General features: G+C 42.4%; 1 protein-coding gene across 6 annotated transcripts in view; it reads left to right on the forward strand.

The window, feature by feature from the left end:
- Positions 1-20,141, forward strand: part of pla2g6 (phospholipase A2, group VI (cytosolic, calcium-independent)) — a 55,501-nt gene that overhangs the window by 18,541 nt on the left and 16,819 nt on the right. For 4 of the 6 annotated variants that reach the window (XM_068019564.1, XM_068019566.1, XM_068019567.1 and 1 more), the window contains 4 exons: positions 8,164-8,351; positions 12,109-12,205; positions 14,142-14,324; positions 15,888-15,996. In XM_068019564.1, the coding sequence (XP_067875665.1) occupies positions 8,164-8,351; positions 12,109-12,205; positions 14,142-14,324; positions 15,888-15,996 (577 nt within the window). Of the gene's footprint in view, positions 1-1,258; positions 1,337-5,002; positions 5,031-5,285; positions 5,345-8,163; positions 8,352-12,108; positions 12,206-14,141; positions 14,325-15,887; positions 15,997-20,141 lie in introns of those variants that run through there. The other 2 variants (XM_068019569.1, XM_068019568.1) reach the window with 2 other exon arrangements.

The following is a 20,141-nucleotide window of genomic DNA, read 5'->3' on the forward strand; positions in this document are numbered from 1 at the left end:
AGGTTCTATAATCTTGCTTCTTGTATCCAACTCCCCAATTTATGCAGTCAGTTGAGTTCAGCCAGTGAAGCATCAATGATGTTCTCTGGATGAAGTGGGGTTAAAGTGAGCCTGGATTCCTGCTTCTGATGCAGTGACTCCTGCCAGAAAGTGCATGCATAAGGATAGGGCTTGGGCTCTGCTCAGCTGTCCTTCGCAGTCACTTAAGCATGGTACCGCAGGATGTTTGGTCACATGTAAATGTGGCCCAGTGTGAATCAGGACCTTCAGGGGAGGAAGAGAGAAAATCAGAGCAAGATGCTGGAAATACTGAGCAGGCCTAGCAGCCTCTGTGGAGAGAGACACAGAGTTAACATTTCAGGTCTGTGACCATTCTGATGAAAGACCACAGACGTGAAATGGTGGGCTGAATTTTCAAAACAGGGTCAGGATCCTGATGCAGGGATGATTTCTGGGTCCTGACGTGCCTCAGTTGCATTGCTAATGTGATGCGATCTTTAAATGTTAGCGCCCTAATTAGTGGTGTCAAGCATCACCAGGAGGCGGGAGCTGTCTGCCGAGCGCGAGCAGAAAAGGCTGGTGGCAGCCATGATGGGGCTTGCTGCTGCCTTGCCGCAGAGAACAGGCAGCTCCGTGGAGGGCCAGCAGAATGAAGAGGTGAGGCAGTACTTCTAAAAATTTATTTTAAAAAAAGTCCAGCTCTTGGCCTGGCGCAAGAATTCTGTCAGCCCGAAACATTTCATCTTCCAACAATAAAGTTAGCCCCCTGCCCACTATGAGCCCGACAGCTGTGCCCTATCATGCACCAGACTGGGTGGGCTCGCCAGAATCGCAATTAAAAATTACAGTGCGGACTCCCCAAGCACCACCACCCCCCCCCCACACCCCCCATGGTCCCCCTTAATGAGCTCCTTCATGCGCTAAATAGTGGGTTCTCTGTTCACTCCCCCCAACCCCGGCCCTCTCACTGAAAATTGCAGATTGTCCATGAGGCGTCGGATTATGGAGACGACCTCCTGGATTGTGATTTTCAAATTGTGTCTGCCCCTGGTCCCGACCCTGCCAGTATTTGAAAATCCGACTTTCTTTGCTGCCAGTCCTGAGTAGTTCCAACATTTTTTGTATTTTGCTTTTGTATTAGAATGAAATGAACTGGTATCAATCAGAATTTTTACTTGTGGAAATTTAATTTGGAGCTTGTGATAACTGTAGTGAATGTGTGTATTTTATTAATGAATATTTATTTTTGTGCTTCTAAAGGTGAAGGGTGACAGTGCTGAGAAATGGAACATTTTTGTCTCTTTCTACAGCCAGTGAAGACGTCTTATGCAGTCAGGTCAGATACAACCCAGGGTATACACAGTGAAGAACTATCACTACCTTCCAAGCTATGCAGCTGCCTCCCCCACTTCATACTCCCAGAATTTCACGGCTAATATCACTACTGCTGTGCTCTCCTTGTGACATTGCCCAGTAGAGCTTTTTGCAGTGCTTTATATTTTGCCTTAAATCTGATATATTATCTGCAGCCACTCCACTCTCTGCAACCAGTGCACTATCCAGGTTTATCTTAAGCTGAGCATTTGCTAAGCTCTTGTGCTAGGCCTATATATATATATATATATATATATATATATATATCTCACTGTGCATTCTAAGGTCACTGAAAAAACATTATGTATTAGCAGTGTGTATTACAACTGTTTCAGACTAAAAATACTTCACAGAGATGTACAATTGTCCCCAGGATTTCAGAAAAGCATCATGATAGTATATGAAATATTCACAGAATGTCCTCATAAATGGTAACCCACTTGAATCTTGATAGAAACATTTTGAGCTGTATGACACCCAGGTGAAAAAGTGGTACTTAGGTATTTTTCACTGGTGATGGTAATTTGAGCAATTTGAGCTGATGAACCTTGACCAGAATTTAAATGCAATATTTTTCCCAATCCTTTCTCTAGCAAATAAAATCCTCAAATGTAAAAGGGATGTTAATTTGCTTGATTTACATGGGGGGTTAGGAAGGGTGAAAGCTTGGAAAGGAACTGGGAAGTCTATGACTACGGTAGTCACGCCTGGACTGTGAAAGGGAGGGGTGGAGGCTGACTGATCTACTCCATTTCCAATTTATTTTGTATAAGGTGCGTCATTGTCAGAGGCTTGATGGCAGATTGGTTGAATACCTTTGGTGAATGAAGGCAGGGAAAATAGTTGCAAGTTTTTACAAAATGCGCAGTAGTGGGTCCATGCTGTGGTGAACCTTTACAAATGTGTAAGTGTATATTCCTGAGCTCCTTGATGGTTCAGTATTTTGTGTGATGTGGTCCTCAACCGTACAGTTGAGGAAGGTTCCAAGTTCAATTTGTAGCGAGTTAGTACTTGGGCAGGGAATGCTGAGTGGAAGAGTGACCTTTATCTCTCTAAGCTAAGAAAAAATTGAGCTTAGGGTCCTGACTGTTGCCCAGTGACCCTTGCTGGAAGTGTGTGTGTGTGAAGACATGGTCAGTCTTGGCTGTGGTGCGTAATGAGCTCAGCAATCCTGCTTGCTATCTGACTCACGCAGAATGATTGGCCATTTGAGAAAACTACTGCAGCTGCACCCAGCAACTGGACAGCCGCTTGAGTTCCTGCCTCGAGAAGGCAAGTGGAGAAAAGAAAAGCACATGTAAATCTTTTCACTGAGAGCTTTTTCAAAAGGAATAATTTGGTGCTGTGGAATGAAGGAGCCGTTCAAAGAATTTCCTAGCTGGCCCCAGGAATGGAGGATTTTATGTTGTAATTATTATTTATGGTCTTAGAAAAGAACTTGGCAAGAGGCATTTGTTTTGTTCTTGGGTTTATGTTCTTTCTGTTGTAATATAGATTTACAATTTTGGTTCTTAACAGGCAGTAGAAAATAAAAGTTTTGCAAAGCCTTCATTATCTTAGCTATAGTTGACCTCACAAGGTTGTGCATTTGAGCACTGGGAGTACTGCTCGATCTGATTTTCCTAGCTCTGCTGGGTTAGTACCTCATGCTTTTAGCTCAGCATTGGATGGATCGCAACTAGAGTTTTCCACTTGTTTGGATTTAGATTGAAGTGCTTGTGAGAAATGGACACCAAAATCCTGGATTTTGAAATATCTTCCCAAGTCTGAAAACTCCCTTTCCTTTGAATGGACTGCTGTGCACTGCAGGAGGATGCATGTATGTATCTACAGTGATGCCTTCCATCAGTGAAAAAATTTGTTCGCTTGTAGCAGCAGATGCAGTCTCTGGAGCAATGATCAGTCAAGTTTTGGATTGAACCATGACCTTTTAACAAGATAAATGTGCTGATAATATATAGCTGATGCATGGGATCATATGCCTGGTTGGGGAGAATAAAAGGTTAGATTTGAAGAAATGCCATTCAGATTTGAACTTCAAGTTTGCAAACAATTTAGTTACTTTGGAAAAACAAAAGAAACAGTAGAGGACAATGAAAGAAAGTAAAGAAATGCAAGATCATTCAAATAAGCCTCAAGAACTGATTTTCAAACAGTCCAATTTAGAAATTTTCTCAAAACAAAGCAGAGCCTGTCATAAGACTGATGAGAGTGAGTCATTATCAGAGATACAGTGATAGAGGGCCAAGTTGCTGCACCAGACACCATGCAAATGGTGAGCACCATGCAGCTATCCAAGCTGTCATTACCTTTCCAGTTTATGCCCTCCTCCTGAAGGTGCAGCTCCATGTGTGCTAGCTGTCCTTTCAATGCTTGATATAGTGTTTTGAGAATTGCATTGTACAAATTGTTCACTTGAGGCTACCATGCACACATGAGCCAGCAGAGGGAGCTGCAAGTGAAAGTAAAACAGAACAAACAACACTCCATTATGTTCAGCAACAGGCTGCTTCTGTCTCAGTCTTTGCCTCATATTTCTTACTAAACTTGGCTAAACCTCATTCCAGTTCTGAGAACATCGCATCATTTCTAATGTCTGAACCTAGACGTGTCAGTGGGATGGATCAGTGACGAACCTAATCCTGTTGTCTGCACAAATGTTCTTTCCAGCAGGATTCTCCAGATAATTACATACAAGACTATTCTTAACTCGCCTGTACAGAATAATTGCCCTCAGGGTTTCACTTCTACTTTGATCATTCCCTGTATTGATCACGCTTGTTATAAAGTCAAATTTCCCTAATATCTGTCCTAAATTTGCCTTTTACTGGTTTGAACCTGTGGCACTATCCTACTCGGGCAATTTAATTTAAAGTAATATTTGAATTTTCCACTTCCTTACTGCATAAATTCACTTCTTAGATGCCTTCTTTCCATGCTGAAAAGTCCAAGTTCACCCAGTGTTTCCTCGTGACATAAATCTTTGACACCGGGATCAGCCTCATGGCTCTGAGCAGCACTGTATCTAGCACTTTAATGTCTCTAGCAATCATAGCTGGGCACACTACCTGAGGTGTATTTTCCCAGAGCACTCTGCAATTTTGTCATTACCTCCTCTGACTTGTACTCTACTATTATATCTATGTAATTCAACATCCTATTGACTTTGTTGGTCTTCTGCTTCGCATTAGTGCGACACGTTGAACATTAAGTCTACTAAGACTTGCAAGCCTCTTACAGCTTTATCCCTGGATATTTTAACACCAGTTCAGTTCCCCTTGCTATGTGTAGTGCTTTATACTTGTCTGCATTAAGGCTATCTATCCTGTCCTGCCCACATACATGTTATGTATGAGTTTCCAAGATATTAGGTAGAGAGCAGGGGTCATGGTTGATTTCTTCCTCCCCCAGCCCAGAAGTGCTAAGCCCTTAATACTGCTTTGGCTAAGATCAACTAACGTAGAATAGTCAGGGTATCAATCCTGGCGTCTTCAAAATCTCTGTGGCTCAGCTGCTCATTGGGCTGCCCATCTTTTTGACCAAGCTTTTGGTCATCTGCCCTAATATTCCTTTACGTGGCTCACTCAAATTTTGTTTTATAGTGTTGCTGTGAAGCGCCTTGTGACATTTTATTACATTAAAGATGCAATATAAATGTAAGTTGTTATTGTTGTCATGATCAGCTGCATTACAAAATGACCTGTAATAATAATATACTTCATGAAAGAACTTGGGAGTTGTCAAAATCCTGAATATCTGTTAAGACTCTGAAGAAATAGTGAACCAAAGTGCCTAAAAACTAGAATGGGAAAGCAGGAGCTTGAAACCCAAGATTGTTGTTGCACAAGAGTGAGCCTTTGTTAGTGGAATACTGTGTGTATTTTTTTTAACTAACTTGTGTTCCCCTTTAGACCTTCATAAAACTTTGGAGAGAAACGAAATACCTGCACTTTACCTGCTGAGATCCAAGGTGAAGAGCTATAGAGATGGACAAACTATATTTTATCCAAGCTTTTAGCCTCATGAGGTGATATTTAAGAGCGAAGCATTGTTTGTGACAGGTGTTTAGTCTACTTGCAGAAGTGATTTTCCCTTGCCAGCAGTTTGTGTTACTGAATTTGGAGACAAATTTCGTGTTTAATGAGCTTTAGACTCCTACCGAATCTGCAAATATGAAGTTTGCCTGGGATGATTTCTACGGAGATCATTGTGTAATTAAGAAACTTATGTCCATATTGTCACCGTGGACCTGAAATGGGTCAAACTGTTCTCTTTGTAATGGTGAGCTGCCAAGTTTCAGAGGATTGTGTAAACAGATTTATCCATATCAGTCAGCAATTAGCAGTACAGAGTTGGAGGATTATTAGAACAGTAAATAATTTGTAAACTGTTGGAACTAAACTCTAAGAACACCATCCCACTGTTTCTCGCACTCTATATTTTCACTATGTTGAAATCAAGCCTCATTGTCCAGCGGCCTGTATTAACCCCATGTTTCTCAGGAGCTCAGAACTGTGGAATGACTTGCCTTCATCTACCTTCCCTGTCTCTTCAACCTTTTAAATTTAAACTAAGGTAACACCTAATCATTAGCTCCTGATTTACCTCATCTTGCACTCTTTTTCAAGCTTGGCATTGTAAAGAATAGAAAGAACTTGCATTTATATATTACATCTCGACTTCAGGATATCTCAAAGCATCACACAGTCAACGTAATACAACATTATGTGCCTTGACTCTTCATCTAGATTAATCAATTAAAAAAAAAAGGGCTGTGGTCTCCATGAGAACAAACAATGAGCTTTTCTGTTCAGGTTGATTAAGCCCAATAAGTAATTCATATTGGCAAGTTCTGTATGGTATGAGCATGAACCAGAATGTAAATACTATAATATTATTGGTAGGTCTGGAGTGTGATTTTTGTTTAGATACACTAATTTCCTTATCCTTCTTGCATCCTGTGTTGAGGTCAGGTTCGTGACAAATAATTGTAAATAAGCACATAATTCATTATATCTGTATTTATCCCAGTATTTTAATTTGGATGGTATATGTTTGGTTGTAACTATTTTGTAAAATAGAATTTACTTGGGGAGGATATCAATTGAGACATTTTGTTGACAACTCCACGATCCTGCCCCTTATTCGTTTGGCCTATCTACTCCTTGTTCAGTTTTGGAGTTGGTACAAGGTGGCAACAGTGCATTCGGTAAGGGAATGAAGGGCCTCATCCAGGATGAGGAGAGAAGCTAGTTCAGACAGAGCTACTCCCCATTTGTTAATCAAGGCCAATTAAGGGGATCGGAGGGATATGAAATTGGAGTGGGAAAGTAGAGTTGATGTTTAGCTCAGATGTTCTTATTGAACGGCGGAGCAGGTTCAAGGGACTGTATGGCTTACTCTTCCTATTTCTTGTGGTCTTATGTTCTGAATTATGGTTGAGCATTGGAGGGGCGTGTGGAGAAGACAGCAGCCCAGATAGTTGTTAACTCTGTTTTTCTCTCCACAGATGCTGCCTGACCTGCTGGATATTCCCAGCATTTTCTATTTTTGTTAGCCCAGGCAGTATGGTGGGCTGCGACAGGAATCAATTTAATTTTAATGCCATTTCCTTTGCAAACTGCAGGCTGAGTCCTTCTGTTCACTCAATTCCCCAAGTACAACACTAGTCATGTTTATTAATTGCTGTTTAATCAATTTCTGCTGTGCTTTTAGCCACACCCATGGTTTATGTCCCTTTTCCAGCTTCCAAAAATTTCTTGAATGCTGGAGTTGGTTGAACTTCTATTGCCACAGAAGGAAATGCAAAAGGGTGTGTCGGAGCATCACATATGACTATCTGAATCGGGTCCTTTGTTTAGAGTTTGAATGGAGTGTTGGGCAACCAGAATGTGAATTATTGAACAGTGTGGTTGGATTTAAATTTAACAGCTATAATATGAAATTTATGGATCTAGGTTTCGAGGATGGTGGACAGGAAAAACAATTAAGAACTGTAGACAAAGTGCAAAGTATAGTCACAGTGATATTCCAAATGCTAACACACATCTTACAATTTTAATCGAATGAATTTAAAGCTCCCAGTAACTGTCACTGAAGATATGTTTTCATCTGCAAACATGAACTGAATCCTGTTTATTCCATCTTTTAACACTTTGAGTGAAGAGCCAGTCTCTTAAGTGCGCATGACTGTGCTTTTATACAGACTTCACAGAAAGCAAATGTACAGGGTTGCCTTCTGATGTTTACCTAGCTAACACAGTCTTTCTTATGTTGATTAGAAAACCAACTTGCTTACACAAAGGAGTTCTGTCAGCCAACCGAGACTCACTTTCAATGGTCTTCATATAGCATAAAAGTGATCTAAGCTTTCTTTGTGAGTTTGAGGGATTGAAATAGATTACTGAAATTAACAGAGTTGACTTGAAATTATTACAGGAATTTTAACAAGATCCACGTGTTTCTCTTTAAACTACCACCAGTGCCATTAATTAGACCAAAGTGTAATATCTATGGATTTTGCCAAGTCCATTAATGTTAGATTATGGGCTGTTTGTTCAGACTGCTGCTGCCCATTGGAAACAGGCTTGAGGCCTTCCACACTCACTTTGCTAAGATCTTTTAAAGGGTATCTCGCAGAGGAGGCTTTTGTTGCGTGCACTGGGGCTGGACATGAGCCCAGGTGCAAAGTGGATAAATGACCATGACCCAGTCCACAGTCACCTACTAAATCATGCAAAGAAACCCTGTTTTTTTTCCACCTATTTCATGTCTGTTTTTAATTTGCAGTTGTTAAGTAAACAGCGTTCAATTGGAGTGAATCACTTGAGCAGTAGTGGCGAGACGCCACTTCACATCGCTTGTCGACTGGGAAAAACTGATGTAGCCAAATCTCTACTCCACTGCCAAGCCAGTTGTAATATTGTTGGATCGCATGGTTATCCAATCCATACATCCATGAAGTTCATTCAATCTGGGTAAGGGCAAGAAATGTTTAAACCCCCTGCTGCTTAATTTTTTCTTAATCTTTTCTTCTTTTATGTGCTGCTTAGTTGCTGTCTGTGATTCTGTTTCCACCCACTTGTGCCCATCTTCAAATTTCTTCCTCCTTCTGCTAAAAGTGACAGTTCATGCTTGGGCTATGGTTAGTGGCCTCAGTACCTTGCTCTATGGCAGCGAGTGTCCTCAGTACCTTGCTCTATGGCAGCGAGGCCTGGACAACGTATGTCAGCCAAGAGCGACGTCTCAATTCATTCCATCTTCGCTGCCTCCGGAGAATACTTGGCATCAGGTGGCAGGACCGTATCTCCAACACAGAAGTCCTCGAGGCAGCCAACATCCCCAGCTTATACACACTACTGAGTCAGCAGCGCTTGAGATGGCTTGGCCATGTGAGCCGCATGGAAGATGGCAGGATCCCCAAAGACACATTGTACAGCGAGCTCGCCACTGTATCAGACCCACCAGCCGTCCATGTCTCCGCTTTAAAGACGTCTGCAAACGCGACATGAAGTCCTGTGACATTGATCACAAGTCGTGGGAGTCAGTTGCCAGCGTTCGCCAGAGCTGGCAGGCAGCCATAAAGGCGGGGCTAAAGTGTGGCGAGTCGAAGAGACGTAGCAGTTGGCAGGAAAAAAGACAGAGGCGCAAGGAGAGAGCCAACTGTGTAACAGCCCCGACAAACAAATTTTTCTGCAGCACCTGTGGAAGAGCCTGTCACTCTAGAATTGGCCTTTATAGCCACTCCAGGCACTGCTCCACACACCACTGACCACCTCCAGGCGCTTAACCATTGTCTCTCGAGATAAGGAGGCCAAAGTTAGATAGATAGATAGAGATATGGTTAGTGGCAGCTGTTCAGTATTTGCTCTAGTTGTCATTCTTCATGTATCAGCTTGGTTATCAGTGCGCTACTGAAGCATGGAGTATGTCACAGCGGAAATGGACTCTTGTCCTCTCCTACATGCATATATATTTCCAGCGGGGAATACTGGAATCCTGATAGATTCCAGTCCTCCTTTCCTAGAGCAGGAATACTTGTCTAATTTTACCACGCCATTGCTACTTTAGCTGACATCAAACCTGAGAATTTCCATTCCTAGTCATAGTGCTCTGAATTTATTTTTTTAACGTCAATATGCTTAGTTTCATCACATGTTGACTGGGAAAAACTGATGTAGCCAAATCCATTGCCAAGCCGGTTGTACTACTGTTGGATTACATGGTTGTTCAATCCGCACATCTATTTCTGACGAAAGGTCATCGACCTGAAATGTTGAGTGAAATTTTATGCTCTTCCCCGGCGGTAGGTTTGGAGGCGGGGAGAGCATAAAATTGGGTTGGATGGTGTTGGGAGTTCCTGCCACCATTCCGCCTCCACCGAAATTTGGTGAATGGCCTTCCCGCCCCGCCGCCAATCGAGGCCCTTAACTGGGCAATTAACCCCAAATTAGGGGCCTCTTCCTGCTGCGGCCACAATTAACTGTGCGGCGGTCAGCCCTGTTGCCGCAAGGGAAGCATAGTAGGAAAAACCGTGCAGGATGTTTCCTGGCTCTTGGTCTTCGGGTGGGTGGGGGGTGGGTGGGGGGAGGGAGGTCGGGGGTGAGTCTTTCATGTTAAATCTGTGTCTTCTAGTGTCTTCCAATTTGCTGGCAGCTCTCCAAGGGCGGGACCTCCGGCATCAGGGTCCTAAATCCTATGGAAGCCCCTCTGCTATCCACTTAAGTGCCTGATTGTCACTAAATTCCGCAGTCCTTCTGGAAAATAGGTGGCGCAGGGATCTTGGCGTCAGTTTCTCCTGACGCTGAGACCCCTGTCGCCAGGATAAAATTCCCCCCATTAGCTATGTTTCTCCCTCCAAGGTTGCTGCTTGGCCTGCTGAATCTTTTCAGTATTTCCTGTTTTTATTTCATATTTCCAGCATCCGTGGTATTTTGCTTTTGTGCTTACTTTCTGGTTAATTTCTTCTTAGAAGTAGAATCATAGGTTACAGCCTAGAAGGAGGCCGTTCAGATCATTGTGTCTCTGCCAGCTGTCTGTAAGAGCAACTCAGCTAGTCCTACTTCCCTGCCCTTTCCCTGCAGCTCTGCACATTTTTTTCTCTTAAGGTGCTTATCCAATTCCCTTTTAAAAGCCACGATTGAACCTGCCTCCACCACACACCTCAGGCAGTGCATTCCAAATCCTAACCACTTTCCGCGCAAAAACATTTTTTCCCCTCATATTATCTTTGTTTCTTTTGCCATTCACCCAAATTAATGTCTTCTGGTTCTTGAGACTTTTGCCGATGTGAACAGTTTTCCCCTATCTACGCTGTCAAGACCCCTCATGATTTTGAACACCTCCATTAAATCTCCTCTCAGCCACCTCTTCTCTAAAAAGAACAATCCCAGCTCCTGTAATCTATCCACGTGACTGAAGTCCCTTTTTTCTGGAAACTCTCGTAAATCTTCTCTACACCCTCTCTAAAGCGTTCACAGTGGTGTGGTGCCCAGAATTGGACACGCTACTCCATTTGAGGCTGAACCAGTGTTTTATAAATGCTCATCATAACTTCCTTGTTTGTGTACTCTTTGCCCCTATTTATAAAGGCTAGGATTCTGTATGTCTTTTTAACCACTTTCTCAACCTGCCCTGCCATCTTCAATGATTTGTGCCTGTATACCTCCAGGTCTCACTACACTACCTTTAGAATTGTACCCTTTATTTTACCTCTCCTCGTTCTTTCTACCAAAGTGTATCACTTCACCCTTCTCTGTATTAAATTTCATCTACTGAGAGCCACCCCCTTTCCCTTGCTGCTGACCCCCTACACCCCTCTCTCTCATGATCCCCAGCCCGTGAAACCCCTCGTGCTCTGACTTACCTGTGGCCTGGGTCCCTCAGCGATCCACGGCGACTGGTGGGTCCATTACCAGCAGCAGCCACTGCCTGTCCGGTGGCGCTGCTCAGTTAAACGACTGTCAGCCTCTGGTTGGCTGGCAACTCTTAGCAGGCTGGACATCCGCCGATGAGTTCCTTGATTTCGGGGAAGACCTGTCGCTATCCACTTAAGTGCCTAATTGACACTTGATCCTGCGGGCCTTCCTAGAGGAGGCGATGCAGAAACTCTCGCCGGCGCTTGAGACCCCTGTTGCTCAGATAAAAACCTGGCCCATAACACAGAATTGCATTGTCTCATTGTGATTCAGTAGGAAAGGGTATTTCCCAGTGCTATACTGACCCATTAGGATCAGGAGGGTTCTTGGTTTAATCCCTGGTCTGTGCTAAGTTATCTGATCTCAGATGGAGCAGCAAAAGGGGCAGTCCACTTGGCCGTAATGCCTCTGAATTAGGACAGAAACGAATAACAAGAGCTGAAGCTCCTATTGACTGCTATTCAGTGAGTCTTGAAAGTGTGTGGGTGTCATGCCTGGGCTTGGTTGTCCGTTCAACTGTTGACCAGTCAGCTGATATTCAGTGTCAAGACTCTCGCATAAAAATCACCACTTGATCATGGTACTGGAGGGTGCCTGTGGTGCCATATTCTACCTTCTGGAGGGAAAGGGGAAAAACATCTCACTTTGGGCCACATTGCAGAACAGGGTTCCTCCACTTTTCAGAACACATTTCCTTCAACACTTGGGTTGTTGTATTGTAATCCCAATTGCTCTTACTACTGTGGGTGTAAGTGTGTCAGCCAGTAGCTGGTGTAATGCTAGCATGGGTCACCATTCCTATTTTCTTTCTCTCTAGGTGTGCTGAGGCAATTCTTGAAGCAGACCCAAATCAGATCTACACCGAAGATGTTCATTATGGAGGCACAGCGCTTCACTGGGCCAAGAAAGCAGATGTAAATATTTTCTCTTTACTAACCAGCTCATGTACTTCGTTACCTGGGAAGTTGATACTTGGTAATGATACTGGGAGGGGTTTTGGCTTTGACTGAACTGGGTATTCCCGGTTTTGGCAGCCTTGGATCAATAATGGCACACAATACTGCTTGAGTTGGTCACGAGTCAAAACTTTAAAATCTTGTACTTGACCTTTGTAGAGTTTGTGCATATAGTAGTTAGATTGCCATTGTAATAATCTGCACTGTAGAAGAATATAAATTCAAGCAAGATTATAAGTGAGAATTAGGTATGAATATGACTCCCTGATAGTTCAGTGAGTAAATTTACCCAATCAGGAAGGTCCCAATTTGCGTCCCTGATCTATGTTGAGTTAGCCTCTCATTTTTAGGGCACTACAGTTAGATTTAATGTTCCTTAGCTAACAAAGGGGAGACAAAATCAATGAGGGTTGTTGCTGTTGATAGATATTGTGTAACCTGAGCTAGGAAGTGCACATATGTGAACACTGGATGCAGACTCAATCAGGTTTCACTGTCTGCCCCCCATGACAAGGTTAGTTACGGTAGAGGTCTATCAGCACTTAGAAATGTTGGAACAGGAGTAGGCCGTTTAGCCCCTTGAGCCTGTTCTGCCATTCAGTGAGATCATTGCTGATGAGTGACCTAACTACTATATATCTGCCTTTGCTTAATGCCTCTGGTTAACAAATATCTATCGGCCTCAGATATAAAATTAACAATTGACCAAGCATCAATTTCTGCTCGCAGAAGAGAGTTCCAAACTGGGGAGATGTGAAGAAAAGTACTGTAATTTGGCTCTTGCTCTTGGAGTAACATCCCAGTATGAGCCAGTTCCTTTGGGAAAAGGGGAAAGAGTATAACTCCTTGCAGATGATGGAAGAGTGGTGATTACTCCAGGATTGTTATTTGCACAGTGTGTGCCTTCTGACATCTGAGGCATAGAATTATTGACAGCTGTGGAGTTATTGTTGAGTAGGATTCTCGCTAGTCAGTGGAAAATAACACACTTATGTAAATAGAGATGCACCATCTTCACAGATACTGATTGTTCTCTCTTTAAGGGGAGGGGAGAGCAGAATTCTTGTTTCTCTCTGTAATTAATGACCTGCTAACACAATTGCAGGAATGTGCATCTTTGCAGTACTGAATTCTTAGAATGTAATTTTGTTAATTACGGAGAAAAGCAATCTTTTATTTTTCATTAAGAGGACTTTGACTCCATGTTCTCAAGTTTACATTAGAATTAGGACCAAAAGCCAATTTAGCATCTGAGCAGACTGCGTTGAATCTTCTTTCCATGTTGGACTTTCTTGGATCTGATCAGGCCCAGCTTGATTTAATTAGTCACTCATAGATAGATTTTGAGAGCTGATTTGTTCTTGGAATTAAAAATGATAAAATATTCATCACATATATAAGCCTAATCAAAGTGAAAGGTGTCAGCTTAACCTCAGTTGCAGCAATCTTGCCTGTGAGTTTGAAGGAAGTTCAAGTCCCACTCCAGAAATTTGAGGACATGATGTCAACTGACACTTCTTTGCAGTACTGAGGGAGTGCTGCACTGTTAGAGGTGCTGTCTTTTACATGGGATGTTATAGGAGGCCCTGCCTGTCCTCTTGGGTCCCATGGCACTAATTGAGGAAGCACAGGAGAGTACTTCTGTTGTCCTGACCAATGCTAATCCTTCAATTAATGTTACCAGAACAGATTGTCTGCTCAATTATCTCATTGCTGTTGTGGACCTGGCTGTTGGTGAATTGACTACCTCGTTTCCTTACAGCATTGACAAAATTCATAAATACTTCATTGACTGTAAAGCACTTTGTAACATCCTGAGGTAATGAAAGACTCTATGTAAATGCATGTTCTTTTGTTATGGAATTATAGTGCTGTGTTGTTTGAATAATTTCAGATGATCCAACTGCTGATTAACCATGGATGTGCCTTGAATTACCTGAGTAAAACTGGAGAGACACCACTGCACATCATGGTGAAGCGTGGGCGTTTTGAATGTGCTATGGCTCTGTTAGTACATGGAGCAAATACAAATGCAAAAGGAGAATGTGGGAATACACCTCTTCATCTTGCCATGAAGGTCAGTACTTTTTAACATTCTAGAGAAAGATCCTTCAGTTTCAGGGCTATACAGACCAGTCTGTATGGAGCTTGGAAAAGCTGGTAGTATGTCCTGTGCAGGCAGAATGCCTTAAATTACAAATCCCTCTCCATGCCTTATCTCACTTACCTCTGTAACCTCTTACATCCTTGTGTTCCTTCTGAGCTCTTTGTACATGTAATTCTGGCCTCTTGTGTATCGTAGTTCTTTATTCCACCATCAATTACATATCTTTCAGTTGCCTTGGGCTCTACCCTCTGAAACTCCCCATCCTGATCCTCTGCACCCTCTTCCTCTGTCCCTCCCTTTAAATGATTTCTCAGAACCTATCTGTATGACTATCTCTCCAACTCTCCCACTATACTCTAGAAGACTCCTTGGGTATTTTTCTACATTTAAAGGCACATCAGCAGCAAGCCTAGCTCATTAATGGGAACTGGAAAGGTTGACCTGTCACTTGAATTCTTTCCCTTTGGTTCCATAAACTGCAAACCTGTGCTCTGACTGATCAGATGTTTCTGACTAGACAAAGCGCGAAGCCTACTAATGCTCTGTGGACTTAACTGGTTTAACTCCAGAGATACTCTGAGCACACATCGAGCCCATAGATCTTAGCGCATGCTACCCTATGCCTAATCTCTCTCAGCTAGTTGAGTGGGATATGTCCCGACTGAAACAGAATGTTAGGTAGACCGATTAATGTCTGTATGTATGGATTTCTCAGTAACTTGGGTCGGACAGTATTAAGCGTGATCATGGGTTTTTGTGTAACTGATAATCTGGATAACTGAAAAAACATTGGGAGGGCAAAACTAGCCTCCACCAACTTTGCGATGCTTAAACCCCATTTCCTGCCAACTGATCTCAGGACAGCATTAATTGCTGGTATGGGAAGACAAACTGTCCTGTTGTTTCAGCTGGAGAGGAAGGAGACTGTGGTAATGGGCGTTCTGCAAAGAAACAGAAAATAATTGTTAACATTTATCTCCCCGATTCTCATAAAGTCACTTACTCATACTGGGGAACTGCTGGACAGACACTGGCATCCCTCCAGTGCTTGTTATTCATGTGTGAGGTTAAATAGCGAGTAACGGCAGGCTATTTAACTATAGTGGACATTAAATGTTGTTGTTGCCCAGTGTGTCGTCTCCCCTCCCCATTTGAACTCATCGGGTCATTTTCTTTTCCACCTCCTTCCTAGCCCAACGGCATTGAGCTGAGCTGTAGCTGTTTGTAGCATTCCAGCTTCCACTTCAGCTGAAATTAGCAAACTTGGCATAGACCATACGGCAAAGTTGTGAGCACCCCAGTCTATGTAGCTAAATTTCGCACTGGGCAGTGCATGCACCTACAAAGCTGAGTGTTCATGTCCAAGAGTATGGTTAATTTGAGTGTTTTTTTTTTAAGTGGCCTTGTCAAGAGGCACTGAATCAAAGCTTATGCAGGATTCCTTTTAAATAATCCAGATTGAAATATGTAAAGTTAAACTCTTGAGACGTTATTTTTATTAAAACTCAGTAAAATTACTTTCTAACATTGCAGCTTGATAACCTGGATCTCATCAAGGCTTTGATCGTGTTTGGTGCCGATGTGAAATCCCCCAACGATTTCGGCGAGACGCCTGGTTTAATTTCTGCTCGGCACAGTAAAGGTGGGGAAATCCATAAACTGTCGAGACTTAGCTGGGGAATGCTCGGAAAGGAAAGATGTGACCACTGAATGTAAAGGGCTTGGTTATTAACCAATAATTCAGGGGTTTAAAGAAATTGATGCAGCCCTCCCTGAACATCTAGATCTACCAAAAACAACTGACTATGGAGTTTGAATGGAATTGCTTCACAATGAACCCCTATAATGCTTTATCCTGTGGGTTCTGTCCAAAGATCTCCATAGTTCACTTTTAAGTAAACATTTTTTTCTAGCCTTGCCACCTTGACAGTTTCCACATTTGGGAACTGAAACAAGAATTGTTGGGCCCCCCACCTCTCTTTTCCACACCATCCCTATACATATCCTCTCCTCCCCCAACCCCCCATCCACTGAACAGATTGACTAGCCAGTGTTTGCTGGGAGAATTGGAAAGTTGTGAAAATTATTCTTAACCCGGAGACCAGTTACTGCATGGTCAGGTTTGACTGCAACAGGAAGAGTAGATGTGCGTCTTGCTCCTAGACTTGCACTAATGCCTCTCTGGTAGGAGGCAGGCAAGAGTGGCCAAAAATTGGTCATTGACCTTTTATTTATTTTTGGAATGTGTGCAGTGCTGGAACATTTATTGCCCATCCCTAGTTGCCCTGAGGAGATATTGGTGGGGTCCTTCTCCTTGAATCATCACAGTCCTTCTGCTGATGGTGTTCTCTTATGGTGTTAAGTAGAGAATGCCAAGATATTGACTCTCACAATGATGAAGGAACAGCAGTATATGACCAAGTTTCCATCTTCCTTTGGGGAGCAACGTGGCTTCTGCTTGATGCTTCTCCAATAACAGTGTAGCTGAGATCAAGAATGATGGAGTGGCCCTTTGGATTTGCATCTCAACCTTATGTGTCGTTGCATGTTGGTGCTGTAAATAAACCAAATGAGTATGCATGTGTTTCCGCATGGATGCTGTTTTATGGCCTTGTCATAGTGTATGCCTTTATGATTTAATAAAATGTTGTAAAAGTTTTCTTAGGTAGTAGATGCACAAAAAATGAAGAATCTATAATGGCAAGAGTTGTGTGTGTCTGCGGTCTGGAAATTGGAGTTGTGAGTAATGCATGATATATAGTGTCATAGCAGGTGCTTGATAGTGTCCTACTGAATAAGTGAACTATCACCAGAGCATGTTGCACAAGATATTATGATACCTTGGATTCAGCTGGTGACCTGCTTATATCATTGAACGCTCTTGGCTTTCAAAGTGCTGTCCGAGAACTTATTTACAAATACCAAATATAAGAAAGAAGATCATCTTGCTTTAGATAACTGTTAGAATTAGGCTTTCTTCCAACACTTTTAACTCTGGTTCACGGGAATCCACAGTTTCCAAGTCTATCATTGAATTACAATGTTGCATGTGAAATGAAAGGGACAGTTTACTACAGCTCTAACATTCCTGTCTACCCTAGCATATTCTGTTAAATTATGTGGGTTGCCCAGTATGTTCTCCTGTTCACTTAGCAAGGTGATAATTAGCACAGTTAATATTGTTCCGGCTGAAACTAATAGTCAAAATGACTCCACAAAAGCAAAATACTGAGGATGCTGGAAATCTGAAACAAAAATAGAAAATGCTATAAATACTCAGCAGGTCAGGCAGCATCTGTGGAGAGAGAAACAGTTAATGTTGTAGATCTGTGACCTTACATCAGAACTGAGAGAAGTGTGATAGATTTTGAGTAAGTGAAAGGGACAGGGAGGGGACTGGGAAGAAGAAGAACAAAAGGGGAAGGTCTTTGATAGGGTGGAGGGCAGGAGAGATTAAATAACAAAAGGTTTCATATTGCAAGACCAAAGGGAGTGGTAATGGAACAAGTAACAAAACAAAAGATGTGTCTAGAGGAGGTGTGAATGGCAGGATAGCAGTTGTCCAAATGCAAAGTAAACGAGAGAGAAAACCAAACGAGTAAAGGGACACAAAATGAAATAGGAGTAGCAGTGATGATCTAAAATTTTGAACTCAGTGTTGAGTCCAAAAGGCTATAAAGTGCCCAGTTGGAAATTCAGGTGATGTTCCTTGAGCTTGCGTTGAGCTTGAGGATAGAAAGGTCAGAGTGGGAGCAAGGTACAGATAAAGTAGTTACACTGAGGTGGAATTGTAGACCTAGAAACTAGTAGTACAAGACTTGCTTCATTACCTCTTTTGAAAATGTGTGCTGAATCTTTGGAAGTTTATTCCAATAGTTTTTGAAAGTCTTTGAAATCCGAAGTAGCAAAAGTCCAGTCACCCCTTCTCATTGTCTCAAAGTGGAAAGAGTTAGCACAGAGAACTAAACTGCCCTGGGAAAATCAACAGCTCATGTACTATCTGGGATTTCGAAGAGCAAACGCCTTAATGAAAGCAAAGTACTGCAGATTCTGGAAGACTGAAATAAAAACAGAAAATGCTGGAAACACTTATCAGATCAGGCAGCATTTGTGGAGGGAAATAGAGCTAATGTTTCATGCTGATAACCTTTCATCAGAACTGGAAGATGTTTGAGATTAACAGCTTTTAAACATGCACAGAGCATGAAAAGAACAAGGGTCTGCAGTAGGATAAAGGACAGAAGTGATTAATTGATAAAAGGAAAGATGGTGCAAGGCAAAAGGGAGTGATAATGGGTAGAGTAAAGAAACGAAAGATGGGTCCAGAGGATGTATAAATGGTTGTAGCAAGGGGGAGAGAAGCATGGAAATCTGGCAGAGAGAAAGTTGCCTTGGCCCAAGAATTTGGAAAAAGGTAGGTTTGACACCCTTGGGGACGCATGCCACCTCACCAGCTGTGTACTGATAAGGGATCCCCATCCCAAGCAGCAGCCCACACCACCTTCACTTCCAGTAGAACAACTTTTTTATATCAGACATTTATCTATTAATCACTTCTTGTTTATTTGATAGTAGAAGTCAATAGTGGACTTTTAGCTTATTGTAGAGTCCAATTACCTTCAGAGAAGGTAGGTGTGATTCTGTGTCCTCTATGAGGAAGTGGCACTTGCAGGGAGTGAGACTAAGCCCTGACTATCCCACCTGTGAATGTAGCTCGCTCCTGGAAATGCAGGATTGTAGAAGCATCCCAGATATTCAGAATGTCTTGAGTCCGCAAGTTCGAATGCATTAACGTTTCAAAAACATACAGGGCTGACCTGGTTAGATTCCGATTGTAGGCAGTGACATCAGCGCCGCCATTGTTAGGAGGCAGTGACAAGATTATATCAACAGTAACCATTATAAATGTAGACAGAGCAATTTATAATGGAACAAAAGGTTAACAGGTTAACACCAGTGTGACAAAATGTGACGAGGCGTTTTTAGGAAAAATGCATGAAGATGTAAGATTTTCAATCTATTGTGCATGTATGGAAAATCCAGTGTTATCTGAAGATTTGTGGATCTGTAATTTTCGATACCGGAGAACGCCAGGCCTCATGCATATAGTAAAGCAGTACTGGTGAACTGGACTGAAACCTTGATTGTTATTCTCAAAATTAAGACTAGGTAGTATAGCTTCGAGGGGGTTCCTGAATGGAAATAAACAGGCTGGGGGATGGTGATTAAAAATAGGGAGAGCACTTACCCTCTCACATTGTTAACCATATTAACAGATTTACTCCAGTTATGACCCCATGCTTGGAGTACAAGTGCACTTCATCTTGGAGTAGTGGGACATAGCTTGTTCCCTACCCCCCAACAATGTGGGCAGCGCTCAATTTTAGAAATGCAGTAATAAAGGGTCTGGTTTGTGTGTGGAAGCCAGGCATTTTTCCATTGTTAGAGAGGTAGAATTTTCCCTGGGCTGATCCTGTGCAGTTTCTAATGGTTTCTATAAGGATGCTATCAGAAATAGCCTTGGAGCGGGGTGCCCGTTCAGCATTTTGGCCACTAATGACCTGGAAGCAACTCGACCAACAATATGGTTTTGGCATTGCTGCCTACTAATGAATGGATTTTAGAACTATGCATTAAAGATATTCAGTTTGGGAGAGGCTGGGGAGAGGAGCTACAGAAAGAAAATTATTCTCTGCAGTGTTGTGCAAATATGCAGTGCAGCATAGACTCTGAATTTACATGATTAGATTCTCATGCCAGAGTGAAAAATAGCTAAAATATTAAAGA

Source organism: Heterodontus francisci, chromosome 41 (assembly GCF_036365525.1).
Source record: "Heterodontus francisci isolate sHetFra1 chromosome 41, sHetFra1.hap1, whole genome shotgun sequence".
NCBI lineage: Eukaryota > Metazoa > Chordata > Chondrichthyes > Heterodontiformes > Heterodontidae > Heterodontus > Heterodontus francisci.